Source organism: Podarcis cretensis, assembly GCF_951804945.1.
Source record: "Podarcis cretensis genome assembly, chromosome: 2".
Lineage (NCBI taxonomy): Eukaryota > Metazoa > Chordata > Lepidosauria > Squamata > Lacertidae > Podarcis > Podarcis cretensis.
The window spans coordinates 110637769-110656168 of record NC_137171.1 but is presented as its reverse complement, the minus strand read 5'-3'; the positions used below and the strand labels follow the sequence as shown (position 1 = coordinate 110656168).

The window sequence follows — 18400 nt, the reverse complement described above, 5'->3', positions numbered from 1 at the left end:
TGCTTAAAAATGTCACTAAGACATCCTGAATCTTAAAATGAGAGGTGTGTCAAGCTTTCCAAGGTTTGGAAGCAGAATGTCAGTGTCCTTCAGAGCTTAACTTGTCAGGAGGAAGCAGAGTAAGTTAGAGAATAAGAACATACTTATCACTGAATTATTTCCAGCATTCATTTGTTCTTGAGAGAATTTTAACTTTTTAGCAGCGCAGACCACCAGCTTTATATACTGTAAATCCTTAACCAAACTGTTCAATCACAAGATAATGTATGAACTGCCCCAGAGCGTAGGTTAGCTGCCTGCATTGGCTGGGAACTGCTGTGAATGCTATATAGCATTCTGTATTAGACCTAGATGAATTAATGGACTCCCCTGCAAAATGTGCAAATGCTTGCATAGCATGAATATAGCCAACACAAGTGACAAACTATAGTAGCTTAAATAGCCATAGCTACACTGCAGTCCAAGATAGCTGTATGAGTTCCAAAGAGACTTTCCTCCTCTTACCAAGAAAGAGAAGGGAATCAATTACTCGTGAGTGTTTGTATAAAAAAGGTTTTATTCAATGCCTTGAAATGACATCAAAACTATACAGCTGTACAAATAAGTGTCCCAGGGTTGGTGGGGAGAAGCAGATAACTGAGAAGAAGCCTATCCCAGCTCCTCCCGGGTCTTCCCCACTTTTTTGGGTAGCTTCTTGTTGGACGCATCCTCCAACTCTTTGGCTTTGTAGTAATGCGGGGCCACCTCCAACAGCCATGTACTGTCAATCTCTATGACCTGCAAGGTACAGAGAATATTTCATTGTTGGCCCCACTCACTGTCAACTGGCACACTGATCATTTTCTTCTTGGGGGGAAAACCAAAGCGTTCCATGGATGCTGCTAAAGAGTGAGCACAATAAAATACAAGAATGTTTCTACACCAATGAAGCCCTTTGGTCTAACTTACAATTATCTACTCTGACTAGCAGCTGCTGTCCTGCAGAGATCACTACTACCTGTGGTGCTTTTAATTAGACATGTCACGGACTGAACCTGGGACCTTTTCCATTCAAAATATATGATCTGATGTGGCTGTTCACTGGAAGGGTAGTACAGTGGAAAGACGGACTACCCCCATCACAAGACCCCCATAAAGCTCTTCCTATATCAGTTACCAAGGCTGGATTTGCAAATGCTACCCACGTTATACAGATTTCTTCTAAAATTACCAGTCATCTGTCTCCTTTAGGGCTTAGCTCGAGTTACAATCTCAAAAGTTCTCCCCAGAAGTCCCAGCATGAATTACGGTCTTTTTACCTGTCTCATGAATTCTTTAGTGGTGAAGACCAGCTCATGATAGATGAGCCAGCGTGGTTGTTCTTCAAAGAGGGAACTGTTGGGGTGGACAAACACTGTTTGCTGGTGCTTGACACTCTTGTAGCCACTGCGGGTCAGGCGGGCCGTGTGATAAAAGAAGCCAGCAGTGATGGCCTGTGGAAGAACAAGAGGAAGAGTCAAAAGGAGTCAAGAATGGCAAAGATTCAAAAAAGTTAAGGGTGGGGGGGGGGACTGGCTTGCTCTGCCTGACACAGCCAGCTACTTATTGCACTCCCTGGCATTTCAAGTGATCAAAAATGCTCAGTGTTGCGTTATATATTTAGGACTGGTAGAGTCTTTGATCTGATAAATTACTACAAAGTGTTGTAGGTTGTGTTTCCAGTGCACTTCCATTCTGCATTACGTAATACACATTTAGCAACACAATTTCATGCACAGATATTTAACAAAGTCAAGTTGAAACAGAGGGCTGTTCCCCACACAGGGTTGCATCCAACTAAATTACAGCATGCATGGAACTACTTCCCCAAGTACGACAGAGCTTCTCCATTGCCTCCCAAATCTATGCTGGGTTCCCCCTCCCCTCCATCTCTAGATCTGCAGAACACTGGCATGTCTGTGGCAACCACCACATTTACAAGCAGCCCTGGAGGAAGTAATGGAAGCCGGGAAGAGCCTGTACCTTGCGGACTGGGATGTAGTCCCCCTCGCTGGAAGTGATGTCTACTTCAATGCGCTCCATCAACCCTTCCAGCTGTTCTCGCACGTCCCGGGCTCGTCTCATGGAGCGGAACTGGATGAAGTTCTCATAGCACCACTGCATGGAGTAACCGCACTCCACCCACTGAGAAAGGAGGAAAGGAGAGATATAAGCCAAGTCCCACTTTTTGGGCTCCCATCCACCCACTGACCCGACTACAACCACAGAGCTGGTGCCTCTCAAGGGAATACTGTACCTAATTTCTCACCGTAACAGCCAATGAGCCTTTCCTAGTCAGAGGTGACTAGACTTTCAACCCCTAAAACAGGATTCCTGCCTAAATACACTCTTAATCAGAAAGGCCATGCACTTAATCTCTTGTGACTAGATGCACTTGGATGCGAGTCTCTTACGGGTCTCAAGGGGCCATCTAATCAACACTACCCAAAGGGTTGAAATTCACCCACCAAATATCTGTTTAATCTGCTCTAAGGAGCTTTAGCAGTAGAGACGTAATCACACTCCTTAGAAACATGGTGCAGACCACCACTATAAACAGCAATCTGCTCAAATCAAGCACATGAAAGTCATCCACAGTGCCAGCTCTTTTCATGAGCTAGCCTGTTACTCAATTGAAACGGATTAACAAAAGGCCCCTTCCTGACTCCATATGCACAGCATAAGCAAAGGTTCATAGCTCTGGGTAGACCACCTCCTTTGCATGAAGAAGGTCTAAGGTTCAATCCAGGTATTTTCTGGTAAGGATGGGAACATCCCTCTCTGAAACCATGGAAGGTCACTGTTAGTCACTCTAAATGGTGCTTAGCTGGATGGCCAATAGTTTGACTGTATAAGGCAGCTTCCTATGTTCCTAGAAGTTCTTCCTTACCTGATTATAAACATTGAGAAGAACCAGGTGGTCCCCACCGGGCAGGAAGAAGTTCATGCGGGCATTATCAGCATGGACCACTTTGTCCTTGGGCCGGTAAAAAATGGCATTGTTGACTGAAAGCATGGCAGCGATGGTAAGGATCTGCTCTGAGCACTTGTACCTGGAGAATGCCAGCAGAGGAACAGGGCAGCATTAGATCTTAGCAAGGCAGAAACAATGCCAGTCTCAATCCAGAGCAACAGCCTTATGACAGAAAGCAAACCAGAAGGTAATTTCAGAAAGTTGGGGAATAAGACAACCAGAAGCAAGAAGCAATACAATCTGAAAAATTGAAGGGCAGCTGGACTGATCACAATTTTAAATCAGGTTCTTCCAAGGTTTCCTAAACAAACCTAACTACTTAAAACAGGTTAATTTACAAGTGAATTTAATATTATCCAAGTGTTTGTTCCACGTGCTTGGATTAATTTTAACTAGGTAATAAAAAATTAAAATTACAATATTTAAAATGCAACCAAAATTATATCTAATTTTAGCCACCTGCCATTTAAAGCAAAACAAAACAAATGTTTTAGTACCCTGAGTAGAGTGGTTTATTACTTAGTAGGTCACTTATATTCTCTGTGAAAAAAGAAATCAACTCTCGATCACAAGTCACAACAAAGAACAAAGGAATAGATTGCCAACACGCACACACAAAAGCAGATCTATAAATGTCTTAAGTTTTTACGATTCCATAAGATGGCTATTTTTGCTTAACAGCCTAACATGGCTCCCTCTCTAGAAACAGTTAATTCTAATAGAGCTCGTTCAGGTTTTTGAGAGCTTTGGAATTTGCTGGGGAAATAGCAATAAGTAGGCGGAACTAAGAGGAACTAGGAACTAAGAGAGATAATAGGGATCACAAGCTTCACTTGTGGTTACTAGAACGGAATGCTAAGCATGCAATTAATTGGCTGGAAAGAGACAGAGGAAGGCAGAGAAGGACTCACTGTTCCGAAGCCAGGATCATCTTGGACAGCATGGGATCCACAGGCAGCTCTGCCATCTTCCGGCCCAGCTAAATACAGAACACAAGAAGGACAAACTTTGCTGTACAAATGCACAAATGTTGACTTCAACTCCACAATGCATTAGTCTTCCTTTTAAGAGCAGAGGAGGGGGGTACAGCTGTATCCTGACACTTAGTTTGTGCATGGATGCAACTGATCACATATGCTGACAGGAAGGAAGGAAGGAAGGAAGGAAGGAAGGAAGGAAGGAAGGAAGGGGGCAAACTCCTCCTGCAGAGGAAATCCCAAATCCTGTCCCAGAAACACACCCTTTCAGGTTAACTGTGCTAATTGGGGGTTTCATGTTTTCATATTGGTGCCTACCTGGAGTCACTGGGATGCAGTGGGCTATTGCGCAAATAAAAAAAAAGTGTAATTTAACCCGAACCATTTGAAACCTTTTCTTGGGAACAGTTTCACCACTTTTCCTAACACTGCCTAGCTTTTGAGTTTCGTCAAGATCATAGTAGAAGGGTACATGTTCAACCCATGGAAGACATTTATTATCTCTTACATTTTTATATCCTTCTAATGAGCTTAGGGGAGCATTCATGTCCCCCTCCTCTTTCATCATAATAATAGCGTGAGCCTAGGTTAGGCTGAGAAATAGTGAAAGGCCCAAGGCCACCAGCTAGCTTTCTGTTTCAGCAGCAACCTGAGCATGGGCTCCTAAATCTAGCATTTTAGTTGCTCAACTACCACAGGGCAACACCCCACCATCTTTCAGGTGAAAAATGGCAAGTATTTTACACCATCCATAACAATGCTATGAAAACCATCTGTACCCACGAAGCCCTGAACTGGGGAGCAAGCAGAAGATGTCAGTGTGCTTGAAGCTCTGGCCTCCTTTCCTGCTTCCAGTTCTTTTTCAAATGAAGCCAGCTGGAAAATACAGCTCACTTTCAGCCCAGGTGGAAGAGCACGTCCTTGAGCCTATCAAACAATTACCTTGGTGAGCTCGCCAAGATGGTTGAGGGCTCCCAGGGCATAGAGTTGCTCCAGTGCCAATACTAGAGTTTCATGGGGCGGTGGGTCCATGAAGTCAAAGTGGATCAGGTCGTTGATGCCTAAAGGGAGAAATGGAGGAAAGCTAGACTTAGAAACACCCTGCAAAACTTCAAAGTATTTCTGCCACCAGGAAATGCACCCCTCCCATCTTTCTAAAAAGGAAAATAGGACCCTAGGAAACGATGGGCTTAAAAACACTCAAACTCTTGTTCTCATCCAGAGAAGCCTTAATAAGGAGGTGTTTTAGGGAAAGTTGAGCAACTCCTGTACATCATTCTCATCCTAGATTGACCAGCCACACACCCAGGCTTTTGAGCAGCAGCACCACATTGCCCAGGTTGGTCCTTTGAATTTCTGGCACTGTGGTCTCCTCCATCTCATTCTTGTAGGCCCAGGCTGTGTAGAGACGGAAGCACTTCCCTGCAGCAACACGGCCAGCCCGTCCTGCTCGCTGGTTGGCAGAAGCCTGAGGGAAAGAGGGAAGGAGATGATGAAGCATTGTGTCTGTGAGGATGTGGGGGGTGACAACTGGCAACCGATCCCACCAGATCCCAAGGACAACTTATTAGGGTTATTACAAGGACTAACAGCACCTCAGAGAAATGAACATGTTCCTGATTAAGGTGGTCTAGAATTCCATGTTGCTGTCTAGCACGGCACATACAGAATATGGGCACATCTATAGTCCTTATGAGGGACGCAGGTGGCGCTGTGGGTTAAAGCCTCAGCGCCTAGGACTTGCCGATTGAAAGGTCGGCGGTTCGAATCCCTGCGGCGGGGTGCGCTCCCGCTGCTTGGTCCCAGCGCCTGCCAACCTAGCAGTTCGAAAGCACCTCCGGGTGCAAGTAGATAAATAGGGACCGCTTACCAGCGGGAAGGTAAACGGCGTTTCCGTGTGCGGCTCTGGCTCGCCAGAGCAGCGATGTCACGCTGGCCACGTGACCCGGAAGTGTCTCCGGACAGCGCTGGCCCCTGGCCTCTTAAGTGAGATGGGCGCACAACCCCAGAGTCTTACGGGCAGGGGTACCTTTACCTTTACCTTTATAGTCCTTATGACTGTGGAAAAGGCACACCTGAAATGTATGCAGTGCTCAAGGCAGCCTCAGAAACCAGATGCAGGCACACCATAAAAACCCCACAAACGTATGTAAATTTCAATAATTTCATCGGAAGTGGAAACTTGTGTTTACAGTTGGGAATCTAAATTTTCCTAGCATACCATTGCACAAGATGTTCTAATTTACTTTTACAAAAGTGGTCTCAACATCTTTTGTGATGAGAGTGACCAACAATAATCCATTTTTGCTTTGATATCTAGCTATCACCTTATCAACTTTCACTTCTCTGTCCCTTAAAAGTTACACCGTACCCAAGACCCACTTCCTAGCCACCAGTCCCAGTCTCCCTGTAATGTAATGGTAACCAGCACATAAGCCATTTGTGGCTATGCAGATGCTACCGTATGGGGATTTTGAGACAGAAAAAAACAGATTCAAACTTGTGGCTTAACAGTCACTTTTTGTACATGTCTAATTTATGCTGCACAACCCGTTAGTACAGTTTACACCCTCTCCCTGGCACACAAATCCCAACAGCTAGACTGTTCTCCCTGAGAGAGGAAACGGACTGAATGAAAATTGCAGGTAACCCAAAGACTAAGCTTAGGAGTGTGATGAATAAAAGCAGAGAAGCCCGGTACCCGAGAGCATGGAGTGACAATGAGCGACTCCATGCCTGTGCGAGCGTTGTAGCTCTTCTGCTTGCAAAAGCCAGGATCAATCACATATATGATGCCATCTATGGTCAGAGATGTCTCCGCAATGTTGGTGGCTACGACAACCTGGAGAAGGGAAGAGATACATAAGCTAACTGGTCAGGTCACCTGCTTTTGTCATAGCCTAAAAACACCACTATGAGAGGAAGGGACATAACTCAGTGGTAAGAGCCCATGCTTTGATGAAGTTTTAGACGTGGCTTCTTCATTTAAAAAGGATTTCAGGCAAAAGGGCTGGGAAGGACCTGTGTCAGCCAGAGTAAACAATGGCAGGATAGTTGAGCCAACAGTCTGACTCCAGACTGTGAACTCAAAACTGGTCCTTGCACAATCCTCTTCAAAGCCACAACCCCAGAACACTAAACAGCTTGAAACTACATCCCCTGAAACACAAAACCAGTTCCTAAAATCACCACTAGCTCTACAGCCCAAACCTGCCAAGTGCTCCCTTCCTCCAGAGTGGGTAAAGAGACATAAAGCTCCACTGCAAACAGCCAAAGCTTCGCTCCCCTCTCCTTCTCTACTCCATGCTCCTACCTTCCTGGCCCCTGGTGGGGTTGGCTCAAAGATCTTGGCCTGCATGTCAGAGGGCAGGTTAGCATAGATGGGGAGGACCAGAAGTTCTGCAATCTTGGAGCCCAGGCGACGGCAGCGATCTTGTAACATCTCACAGCATGCTTCGATTTCTTCCTGTCAACAAATAATGGGAGTTGGGTGCTGTTGCATGTCTCCTCCCTCTCCGTCCAAGGACAAAGTGGGCACTGAAACAAACACAGACATACCTGGCCAGTGAGGAATACAAGGATGTCCCCTCGAGGCTGTGTAACATGGATCTGCAGTACTGATACCACACAGGCTTCCAGGTAATCAGCTTCTGGAGCCTAGAGGATGGAAGGTAGAGAGAAATCACTATCTCCTACTGACCCATATAAGCGAAGCCCATCTCTGCCTCTCAGTGGCTTCTGTTACAACTTGTACCACTTGATCTCTCTTTAGGGGAACCTAATTTCACTGCTGCTTCCAGCACCCGTCTTCCGCTTATTCTAACACCAGGACTTGCTGATATTCCTCTCTCTCCATTAAACACAATGTCACTCACAGCTTAGCTTTTAACCAAAGTCCTCACTATCTCCCCTCCCCCTGCTTTTCCGGGGGCTCTCCTGACCCCCCCCCCACAGAGCCAATGCAAGGGATAGGGGGCAAAAGCCCTATTGCACCAGTGAAAATCCTTCTGTGCACTTCTGCTAGCAGGATCCATTAGTTGAATCTGGCCCAGATTCAGTTCTGGGTACAGTTCTGGGAATCTTGCTTTTTTAAAAAGTAATAGCACTGTGTTTAGCTCCTTTGGTATACTATTGTCATGAGCACTGGTCCTGCTCATCAGTGCAGCTGTGTTTCCTTAGCAATGTTCACACACACAACCCACAACAGGCCTCTCTGCTTGCTGACCTTGGTGTAGAAGATGTCAACAGGGAAGCGGCGCCCAGGAATGCGGAAGATGGGAGCATCGTCAAAGAAGGTGGAAAAGCGCTCCGTATCCAGGGTGGCGCTGGCAATTAGCACCTTCAGCTCAGGCCGGAAGCGAGCAATGTCCTTAATCAGCCCAAACAGGATGTCTGTGTGCAGCGTGCGCTCGTGAGCCTCATCTATGATGACGACACTAGGGAAGAAATTAGGGAGGCCATGCTGCTGAACTACCAGTTGTCATTTAAAAGCTAGGGACCATTTATTACAAAAGAACATGAGCAGCATGGGATGGCAGCTGTACTAAGCAATAGCTTCCCACTGAAAAGCCTCTGAAAAGACCTTCTCAATTACTCCTTTCCTTCTTAGTAGAAACTGCTTCTATGTTTCTCTCCACAATCTTGAGGACTAGGAAACAGCTCTTGGGTTTTTGTTTATATAACTGGGGCTGTGCACCTGCTCCCATTGATTGCCAACCCTGCCTCCCCCCCCCCCATTCCTCATCAACCCTGACTATCCCACCCCCTTACACTAACCTCTTAGACCTTCCCCTTTCCATCTCATGCCCCTGCAGCCAACCAGAATAAAGAGTTGGCCAGGCAGGTGAGCAACAGGAAGGATGCTACAAGCAGCAGCCAGCCTGGGAATCTGCTTGCTGCCACCACTACCAACTTCTCTGTGCCTCATCAGCAACATCAGAAGATTACTAGGCCGGCTAACTGCCACTTCTGAATGCCTTTTCTTTCCTTGCTGTTCCTCCTGCAGGCCCAACTTTTCATCCTAACTGGTGGCAGAAGCAGCATTCCTCCAAGAAGGCTGCGGAGGAGTAACGTAGATCTAGATATCTAGATCCTGCAGGCAGTAGCTCCAGGGATAGCAGGCAGAGAAGCAAGCGGAGAAGAGTGGCTGCCGGAAGGGGCGCTGCAGCAGCCTATTCTGACTGTGACTCTCCTCGGATGCCACTCAACATGCTGTAGTTTTGAGCACCACCTGTGTGTGGCCAAGTGAATTGCAGTGTGATGACATGCTTACATTTTTATTGTATGTATAGAAGCAAAGTTGGGGCTCTGGTATTGAAGCTGCATTCCATGTTCTGTACAACACATACTAGTATTTAGCCCATCTTGTAACTCTATATAACCCCAAATCAAGATTTCCTCCTGAGCATTCTACCTAATCTAGCTCAACCATCCCTCAGAAACAACTGAGCTGTTCACCACCTCCCAACTGAGCTCTCTACAGACTTCTAGGGGGTAGGCTGTTGCTCACCTGTAGCTGCTCAGGTCAGGCTCAGTGAGGAATTCTCTCAGCAGCATCCCATCTGTCATGTACTTCAGCACTGTCCGCTCTGAGGTGCAGTCCTCAAAACGAATGCTATAGCCCACCTGTGAAAAGGCGGAATTTTAGATACAGGTTTCCATGAAGCCATACTTATTACCCACAGAACAGTATTTGGCTAGGAAGTCAATTTAGCTCAACAGTCTAAAAATGGGACACATAAGCTGTATACAAATTCCCATCAGAAAGTAAGAAGGAAACAGCAGTGTCAGCCATGTCAGTCAGTAAGAAGGATAGCAGTGTCAGCCATGCTGGTTGTACTACCACCAGATCAAGGACAGACATGGACAGACAATGGATGCATAGAAAGGAGACCCTAGTTTACTCCAAGCTGATTTAAAACCGATCTTCTTGGTTACCCAAATATATTCCAAAAGGGAAGGATGGGACCTTCCCATCTATTAACGGATGAACATTGTCACACCAGCAAAGCATATTTATCTGAGATCAAGTAGGCTGCTGTTAGGATTACTAGACACTGTAAAAATCAATTCAGAAATGACTGGCCAAAACAACTGGGAACAGGACATACATTTTTCTTCTGCAGCCCCCCACCTCCAAGTACATACTTCGTTTCCAAGTTTGACACCCATTTCCTGGGAAACACGGGCAGCAACACTCATGGCTGCCACTCGCCTGGGCTGGGTGCAACCGATCTTCATTCCTTTCTGTGTGTAACCCTGTAGGAAGAAAGACAATCTCCCTTAGCACTCACAGGCTGCTCTTGTCCTGGGCTGCTCATTCTGATGCTGAAAAGCTTCTACCAGGAAGAGGCAGCAAATGCAAAGGGAGCACTTCCTCTAGCTAGCCAAAGTGCAGGTTTACTTGATCTTCACAATCCCTCCCTTTCTGTGCGAAGTTACCTCTTCAAACAAGTATTGTGGGATCTGAGTGGTCTTGCCAGAGCCAGTCTCTCCTTCTATGATAAGCATCTGATGTTCGGCAATGGCGGCCAACAGGTCTGCACGGTAAGGAAAGATGGGCAGGCTGCGGCGCACCTCCTGGATGGAAAGCTTCTTGCGCTCAGCTTCGGACAACTCTGGATTCTCCTCCACGGACTAAGTGAAAGAGAGTGGCCATAGAGATTTAGTTACCCCAGAGCAACAGATCATGGGTGAAATCCCTATTGTTCTACACTTGCCACTGGGAAAAGCCAGCTCCACATGCAGAACTGGGTAGGCATGGTAGTTCAGTTGCTGAGTACCACGCTTTACATGCAGAAGATCCCAGAAATAACTCTGGGCTAAATTGATATTTGGATTGCCACAGTACAAGGCATTTTCCTATCTCCCAGTAGCTTATCCTTTGTAAACAGAACTTGAGCATGCAGGTGCCTATGCATACTTGGGCTTAAATACTGACATCTAACACCAAATCCCGGCTCAAACAAGCTGCTTTTAAAGAAGCTCAGGAAAGCTGTCAAAACAACAGGTATACTGGAGGCAGCCACATTTGTTGTCCATCTGTCTCAGTGATGATTCGTGGGTGAATAGGAAATGGGGAAGACAAGTGAACAAACACGTCTATCATGTCTAGTTTGCATACATTCAGCAATATGAAGAAGCTCTGCTCCATCTCATGGTACCAACCCTATTTCCCACCATCAGCTATGCATAAGTGCTTAATCTACAATTCTCTTTCAAGCTTCTACGGAGCAATTTGTTGCATTCTCCATCTCCTGATGTCCCCAAATGTTTTCTTATCTGTAATACAGTTTGCTTGCTCCCTTTCAATCACGTCAAATATGGCCTTGTTTTCTTTTCACACAGCAGGTTCTCTTCCAAGACAACTTCACTACACAATTTAACTATTTTGGTCCCAGCCGTCCCTTGTCCCATTCCCTAACCAACAACCTACTCTCACCTTGCCCTGGTTTGTGCCCCGCATCTGCACGGCGTTCACAAACTGGATCATCTCATCCTCTTCAAGCACGTATTCATAGTCTTTGTGAGGATGGCGTTGACTGGCATCCCGGGCCCCAAAACGGAGGGAAGCTGCCCCGATGTGGTCCTCCTCCCAGCGCCGCTGCTCATCTCGCGGGGCCATGTGATCCTCTGTCTGGGGATCCTCATAGCGATCAGGTATCTTCTGCAGGGCAAAAACAGATCAGTATGGAAATTTCCTTTGTGCATCTTGCATCTCAGAGCCTTGTGAGGCAGCACTGAATTGGAGGTATATTCACAGCCCAAACTGTTGCACATTTATTCAAAAGTATGCCGCATTTGAGTTTACATAAGCCATGTTGAACAAGCATCAAACCCTCAGACACTCTTCTTGTATATGGAAGCAAGTTTTCACAATCTTCCATTCTGCGGTGCAAGGGCGAGCAACTTTTCTCTCGCCATGGTAATCCACTAGGGACCAGATACTAGCAGTTGGCAAGGCTGGAGCCAAAAGTGAGCAGAGCTACCCTCTTTTCCTGCTACTTCCTTTACCTTATGTGCCCCTCCTCCCTGCCACCCACATAAAATTAGGTTTAGGACTGGAGGTTCCCTACCCTTGTGCTACAGTGTGACCAAGAAGCAGAACTCAGGGTGTGGCTATGCAGCCAGAAACCGGCTTGATTCTCAATGGCTGAGATCAGGAATGGCAAAGAGATTTATCCTCATTACTTTCTCCCATATGAAGGAATGCCTGCCATTCATTTCTAAGGAGAAAAACGAAGTGCAGCACCATCCTAGGCATGCCACAATTACAGAAGCACATTCCCCCAGGGCAGTTCTGTATGGTAACCGATTTTATCAGAGGACTCTCCTGCATAAGAGTCCCAAACATTCCAGCTGAAACTGCTGCAAGCTGCTAATGCGAACAGCATACTCTTGGGGTAGGGGAGATATGTTGCTGTGTTCTGTCTCCTCCTCTCCATTTGTTATAGTCAATGTTCACAGCACTACAGCAAGTGAAGGGATGGCAGATATGACCAGGCAAAATATGGTGTCTTCTATTCCTACCGGGCCATGCAGTTCTACATACTATAAGCAAATAAAGGAATCTTGTTTGCAAACAAGTGTATGTATGGCTGAGCCTTAGTCTGAAATCTCAGCAAACCGATTTTATCCCCCAAATGTGCTGAGAACCACCAAGGTTGCAGGTGCGATCCCCATAAGGGACAGCTGCATTGCAAGGGGTTGGATTATATAATCCTCAGAGTTCCTTGCAACTCTCTATGAGATATCTATGAGTATGGGCAATGATCAAGGCTGATGGGAGTTGCAGTTCAACAATATCTGAGGGCCCAAAGTTCCCCACCCCTGAGTTAATGGCGTTATACATATACTCTGTCACAGAGCGCCTTTTACCAACCATTCTTCATAGGGGTCTAGGCTCCCAATTTTGCTACGGGCATAATAGTTACCTTGCTGCGACTCTCCTCAGGCATATAGTAGCGATTGCTCTTCTCCAGCTTTTCCTGTTCTCCAGCTTGTTTGTACCGTTTTGCCAAGTCACGAACTTCACGTTTATATTCCAGCTCCTGCCGCTCTTGGGCAGTTAGGTTGAGCTCAGAGAAGAGGTACTCCTCATCGGCTATCTCTGCCTCCAAGTCTTCTATCTTGTCCTTTTCGCGTTTCGCCAAATACTCTCGGCGGGACTTCTTACGCAGCTCTGGAACCTGTCAGGCAGAAAGGGAAAATATGGGGCCATGCAAGTAAGTCAAACAGCAAGGACTATGAGAGTTTGATTCATGATCCCTAATATGAACTGGGCTTTTGTGAAATAAATAGATTTCTAAACCAGCCTCTCACTAGGAGAAAGTATTTCTGCTAGGCTGGTAGCTTGCTAAACCCACCAGCCAAACTGCCCCATGAAAGCAAACGGATGCAAGCAGGAAAAATGGCTGCAAATCATTAATTTTGTACATTTCTGAAAAGCTGTAGTAAATATTGTAAGTGGTTACCCCTTATACTCCAGTACACACATTGTGTGGCATTCAGGGAACAAAGGTAAAATCACTCTATTAGTCTGATCAAAGATAGTTAAGAATAAAAAGATTAGTGGTTAAAAAATAAGATGTATTAAAATATTGTAGAATACAACTACAAATTGTAGAATAAAGCTACAAATTTCATGAGCCAGAAGCTACACCATACAACGGTAAAAATCAAGTTCCTACCATAACTTTCTTATCTTCTTCTGCAATCTTCAGGCGCTTCTGAGCCTCTTCATAGGCCTAGACTTGGCAGAATCAGAAGACACAAGACACAAACATATAGCTCAACCAAAGCAGATTGTCAGCAGGGTCCCTATCACCACACTTTTGGTGCAATATTTTTAAAGACTATGGACTGGTCATGAATCACAAGGCCACAAAACTGTTAGGAACATTTTCAGCAAGAAAACCATTACCCTCCCTGACTTTTCCCCATTCCATAATTTACACATGACTTCTCTTATCCTTCCCTAACTGCAGAAGCCAGAATGCACTTTAATTGAAGTTTTATTTTATAATTTTAACTGATCTTTATTTTTTGTGCTTCATCTTTGTAAACCATTTATAGACAGCTGTAGTTATGTAGGATATAAATTGTTTAAATAAATCAGCATCAAAGCTGATAATTAAATATAATAATTACATAATTAAATATACACAGCATGAAGTATATAAATGGCAAAGAAAATACTAGCAAGAATTATTAGAGCACGTGGCCTTGAGGCAAGAACCTTGGAGTAGGCAAGGCAGAGATTTCAAAAGTGCAAGGAAAGTTGGGGCAGGTTTAGTACTAGAAAATGAAAAAGAAGTCCTTGCAAAGAATGAAGTGAGGAAAATGAGTAAAAAAGGGCGGGGTCCTATATGCCAGCATTGTTTAGGTGCCAATCTTACACAGGTTCTTCCATGCTTTAGAAGATATGAATACAGAGCTAAAATTCTACACTAGGGTAACCTGCACAGAGATGTGCAACAAATCCTCAGAATTAAGTAACTCTGAATGACCTTGCTGTTTTGTGTAACTCATTCCCCCTTGTTGTTTGGGGAAAGGAGCTTAGTGATGAGGAGGTACACAGTGTACTTATGCCCTATTACTGAACATTGAAATCGTAATTCAGGAACCTCTCCTTTTCTTGAAACTGACATTTTACCAGATGTTACCCAAACTCTCTTTGAGGCATTCTTTTGCTGCCATAAGGGTCAGAAAAGCTGTGATTAGTAAAAGACTGAATTCTGCAGTGGATGCTTTTAAAGCTCGAGTAGATGCACAATCCTATTGTGTTTTAAAGGTATTAGGTACCAAGTTCAGATTTTAAGCCAGATTTTTCAACCACAAGTGGATAATTCCTGGCAGCAATAAAAAACAGATGGGCAGTGTGAGACATTCAGGTTAGACAGAGGGGGACACAAACCAGGGAGAGCAATCAGGAAGGGCTGCCAAAAGCAGGGGCCACAGGCTGCGGCCACACCTTCTTGTCTGAACGCTCCAGAATGTTGCGTGTCTTCTCCTTGTCCTTGCGTTTGACACGTTCAGCAAAAGCGTCCCGCTCCTCCAGGTCCTGCAGTCGCTCTCGCTCACTCCGGTCCCACTCATCCTCTGAATCCTCCTTAATTGTGGGGGGTGCTGCTGACTTCCTACACCAAGAATGACAAAAGAATTATCACTATCACTTCCTTTGCTCCTGATCCAATCTTGCTCTCTGCTAGTGACTGATACTCACTTTCCCCCATCATCTCGGCTGCCCTTCTCATCAGAGTCCTTGTCGTCTTCCTCTTCCTCCTTGCGCTGCCTCAGGTGTTTATGCCGCTTCCGCTGCTTGCCCTCAGGGCCTCGCGGAGGGCGCTGACGCTTGGAGCCCCGAGCTGCCTCGCCAGTCTCTTCGTCATCGCTGTCCTCCAGCAGGGTGTATGAACGGTTCTTTTGCTGAAAAGCCAAGGCTTCCTGTTCGGCCAACCTAGCTGGACGTTCCCGTGGGGCCTGGTGTGGAACCTACCAGGAAATTTGGAACACAGAAAATCAGACACAGAAAACAAGGAAACTATGACTTCCATCCTCACACGCAAAACCCGCATCCCTTGAGTGCCTATTACCATTCCTCAAAAAGGCAACTCCTCTCAAGGTGATGCTTCAGATGTGCTTCCTGACCACAAATTTCCCCATCCCTCATCTGCTCCTCACATTAGTTGCACTTTATGTACAACCACATGCATTTAAAGTGTAGAGCGCTAGCACAGTGGCTGAAAGACAAGTGCATCTTTGTCAGAGATTCACTAAGTAGCCTTCAGCACAACTCTTAGCCTCATTCCCCTCCACATCTATAAAATGGGGATAATACTCACCAACTGTAAAAATAACAAGATGCTGATGATTGTTTTTACAATTACCCACCCTTTAACCCAAGATGAATATTAAAAACAGTTTAAGAACAAAATTACAGAAATAAGGTGGGTCCTAAAAATATACACCACAAATGTCAAAAGCAAGGTTAAAGAGATGCATCCTCAGCAATCAATGTAAGCTGTATAGGAAAGGTGCCAGATGTACCTTTGTGGAGAGGGAGTTCCACAACCTAGTGACCACCACAGAGAACGGCCTCTTCAGAGCCACCCCCACCCCAACTTCTGAAGGCAGAGAAACTATCAAAAGTGCCAATCTCGACACCAGTAATTTTGTATGGAGGAGGCGGTCTTTCAGTTATTTCAGTTCCCGAGTCATTTAAAGCTGTAGGCACCAACAGAAGCATCATGAATTGGGCCCAAGGAACGAGCTGGTAACCAGTGCAGCTTTTTCAACACAGGGGTTCATATGAGATCTGAACAACAACAATTATATTGTTGGTATCTGAAGAAGTGTGCATGCACACGAAAGCTTATACCCAGAACAAACTTAGCTGGTCTCTAAGGTGCTACTGGACAATTCTTTAAAACAATTTTATTTATATACTGCCCATCTAACTGGGTTGCTCTAGCCACTCTGGGCAGCTCCCAACAAAATATTAAAAACACAGTAAAACTTCCCTGAAAAGGCTGCCTTCAGGTGTCTTCTAAAAGTCAAATAGTTGTTTATCTCCTTGACATTTTATGGAAGGGCGTTCCACAGGGCGGGCACCACTGCTGAGAAGGCTCTCTGCCTGGTTTCCTGAATCCTCACTTTTCACAATGAGGGAACCACCAGGTCCTTGGAGCTGGACCTCAGCTGAACGATGGAGGTGGAGCCCCCAGCCACTAACCCAAATCTTTCTCAGACTTCGGTCCCCAGCTGTTGTTGGCCTACAACTCCCATCATCCTAAACCAGTGGTCAGGGATGATGGGAGCTATAGTCCAACAACAGATGGGGACCCAAGTTTGAGAAACACTGCATCTGTATGCCGCATTTCGGACCAAGCAAAGTTCCTGAGCTGTCTTCCAAGGGTGGCCAGTCCCACATCCTGGAAGCGCTCTGGGCATAGGGTTGCCACCTGTCCTGCATAACACAGGATTGTTCCATATTTCAATGTGAAATGCTATGTCCTGTATTTCGGGTCTCTCTCTCCTGCCCCCCTTTCTGCTAAGTTAGGGATCCTCTGTGTGTGTGTGAAAGCTCTGGGTAGCCAAGCACGGATGGATTTACGAATTCATGAGAGTGTATGCATGTGTAACAAATTCCAGAAGGGCCATCCTGTTGGGCTGCCGTAGGTTGTAATGGATGGCTTTGAAGTCACTTCTTCAGCACCAGAAGAAAAAAGAGAAATCGTCCACCAACCGCCCCGCCTTTTGCCAGTAGAAAGGTGGCAACTCTACCTGGACACTCACAAGCACCAAATGCCAAGTATCGTAGTCAAGGCGCGCCACCCCCAGAGAACCCCAGCGTCTCCTTGTTTCTGACGCGTTACCCCCGCCTCCCCCCCCCCGCCGCAGGCCTCGCGCCCAACGGCCGCCGGGCCCTCACCCGCTCCCACAGCTGCTGCGCGAAGGCTCGCGCCGAAGGGTCCGCGGCGCGCAGCGTCTCCGTCTCCTCCAGGCGCGCGAGCAGGTCCTCCGGGGTTCGGCTCCGGTGAGCCAGGCCCACCATGAAGGCGACCACATGGCGCTCGCTCAGCCCCAGCAGAGAGTGAAGCTGCCCGGACACCCAGCGCTCCAGCTCGCCCGCCATGGCAGCGGAAAGCCGGTTCTCCAACGGCTCCCGTCACCTTCGAGCGCTTCCGGACATGCGCCCTCGCCAGCCGGTCGACGCTCTGGCTGAAGAAGCGCTTTCCGGTTGCTGTTGTTGCGCCGCGACGGCGGATCATAGAGACGGGAGGATCATAGAGACGGTATGAGAGAGAGGAGTTGTTGTTGTTGTTGTCGTTATCATTATCATTATCATTATTATTTGGTGTAAAGCATAGAAAAAGAATCCAGCTCAAACCAGAAGTTTGAATAACTGGTCGCCTTCCTTTCGTTTCTTTGACTTTGTTAAGCCAGCCTTAATACTTTGCTTGCAATCTGAAGTGTTTTGTTTTTCAGTGGGTAAGTGGCTTAGTAATACTGTACACTTAGTTATACTGTACACTTTTTCATGCAGCCCATAGACAAACTATGGATCTTGCTCCCACAGGAGGCAGTAAAGGCCACCAACTTGGATGGCTTTAAAAGAGGATTACACAAATTCACAGTGGTTTAACTCGCGTGTGGGAAACTGGTATTTGGAAGTACTTCTGAATACCAGTTGCTGGAAATCATGGGAGGGGAGAGTGTGTTCTTGTGCTCATATTCTGCTCCCTGGTTTCCCACACGCGAGTTAAACCACTGCGAGAACAGGATGCTGGACTACATGAGCCACTGGCCTGATCCAGCAGGCTATTCTTACATAAGGTTAATTACAGTTGATTATTGTTATATGTTTCAGGGACTACCACAAGCTGTGGTGGTGTGTTGGTGACACCTCAGGAATTCAAGGGATGTGTTT

At 46.2% G+C, this 18400-nt stretch overlaps 1 protein-coding gene and 1 long non-coding RNA gene across 5 annotated transcripts in view; one reads left to right on the top strand and one right to left on the bottom strand.

Annotated features, from left to right (window-relative positions):
• Window positions 1-536: 536 nt before the first annotated feature.
• On the bottom strand, window positions 537-17605 carry DHX16 (DEAH-box helicase 16; the record flags this gene model as incomplete). Of its 2 annotated transcripts, XM_079958710.1 has the most annotated exons (20): window positions 537-777; window positions 1299-1472; window positions 2002-2163; window positions 2909-3071; window positions 3904-3971; window positions 4912-5030; window positions 5275-5437; window positions 6671-6811; window positions 7283-7435; window positions 7528-7626; window positions 8195-8405; window positions 9479-9594; window positions 10117-10227; window positions 10411-10605; window positions 11411-11635; window positions 12903-13157; window positions 13659-13715; window positions 14942-15107; window positions 15194-15462; window positions 17402-17605. In XM_079958710.1, the coding sequence occupies 20 exons, from the start codon at window positions 17603-17605 to the stop codon at window positions 649-651; spliced, it is 3180 nt and encodes a 1059-aa protein (XP_079814836.1). In that variant the 3' UTR covers window positions 537-648. The 2 variants fall into 2 exon arrangements, with proteins under 2 accessions (XP_079814836.1, XP_079814837.1); XM_079958711.1 differs by lacking the exons at window positions 15194-15462; window positions 17402-17605 and having other exon boundaries at window positions 13659-13720; window positions 14942-14958.
• LOC307209107 overlaps window positions 17604-18400 on the top strand; it is a 37394-nt gene continuing 36597 nt past the window's right edge. The window contains exon 1 of one of the 3 annotated variants that reach the window (XR_013835310.1): window positions 17604-17765. This is a non-coding gene — a long non-coding RNA (uncharacterized lncRNA). The remainder of the gene's footprint in view (window positions 17766-18400) is intronic. The other 2 variants (XR_013835311.1, XR_013835313.1) reach the window with 2 other exon arrangements.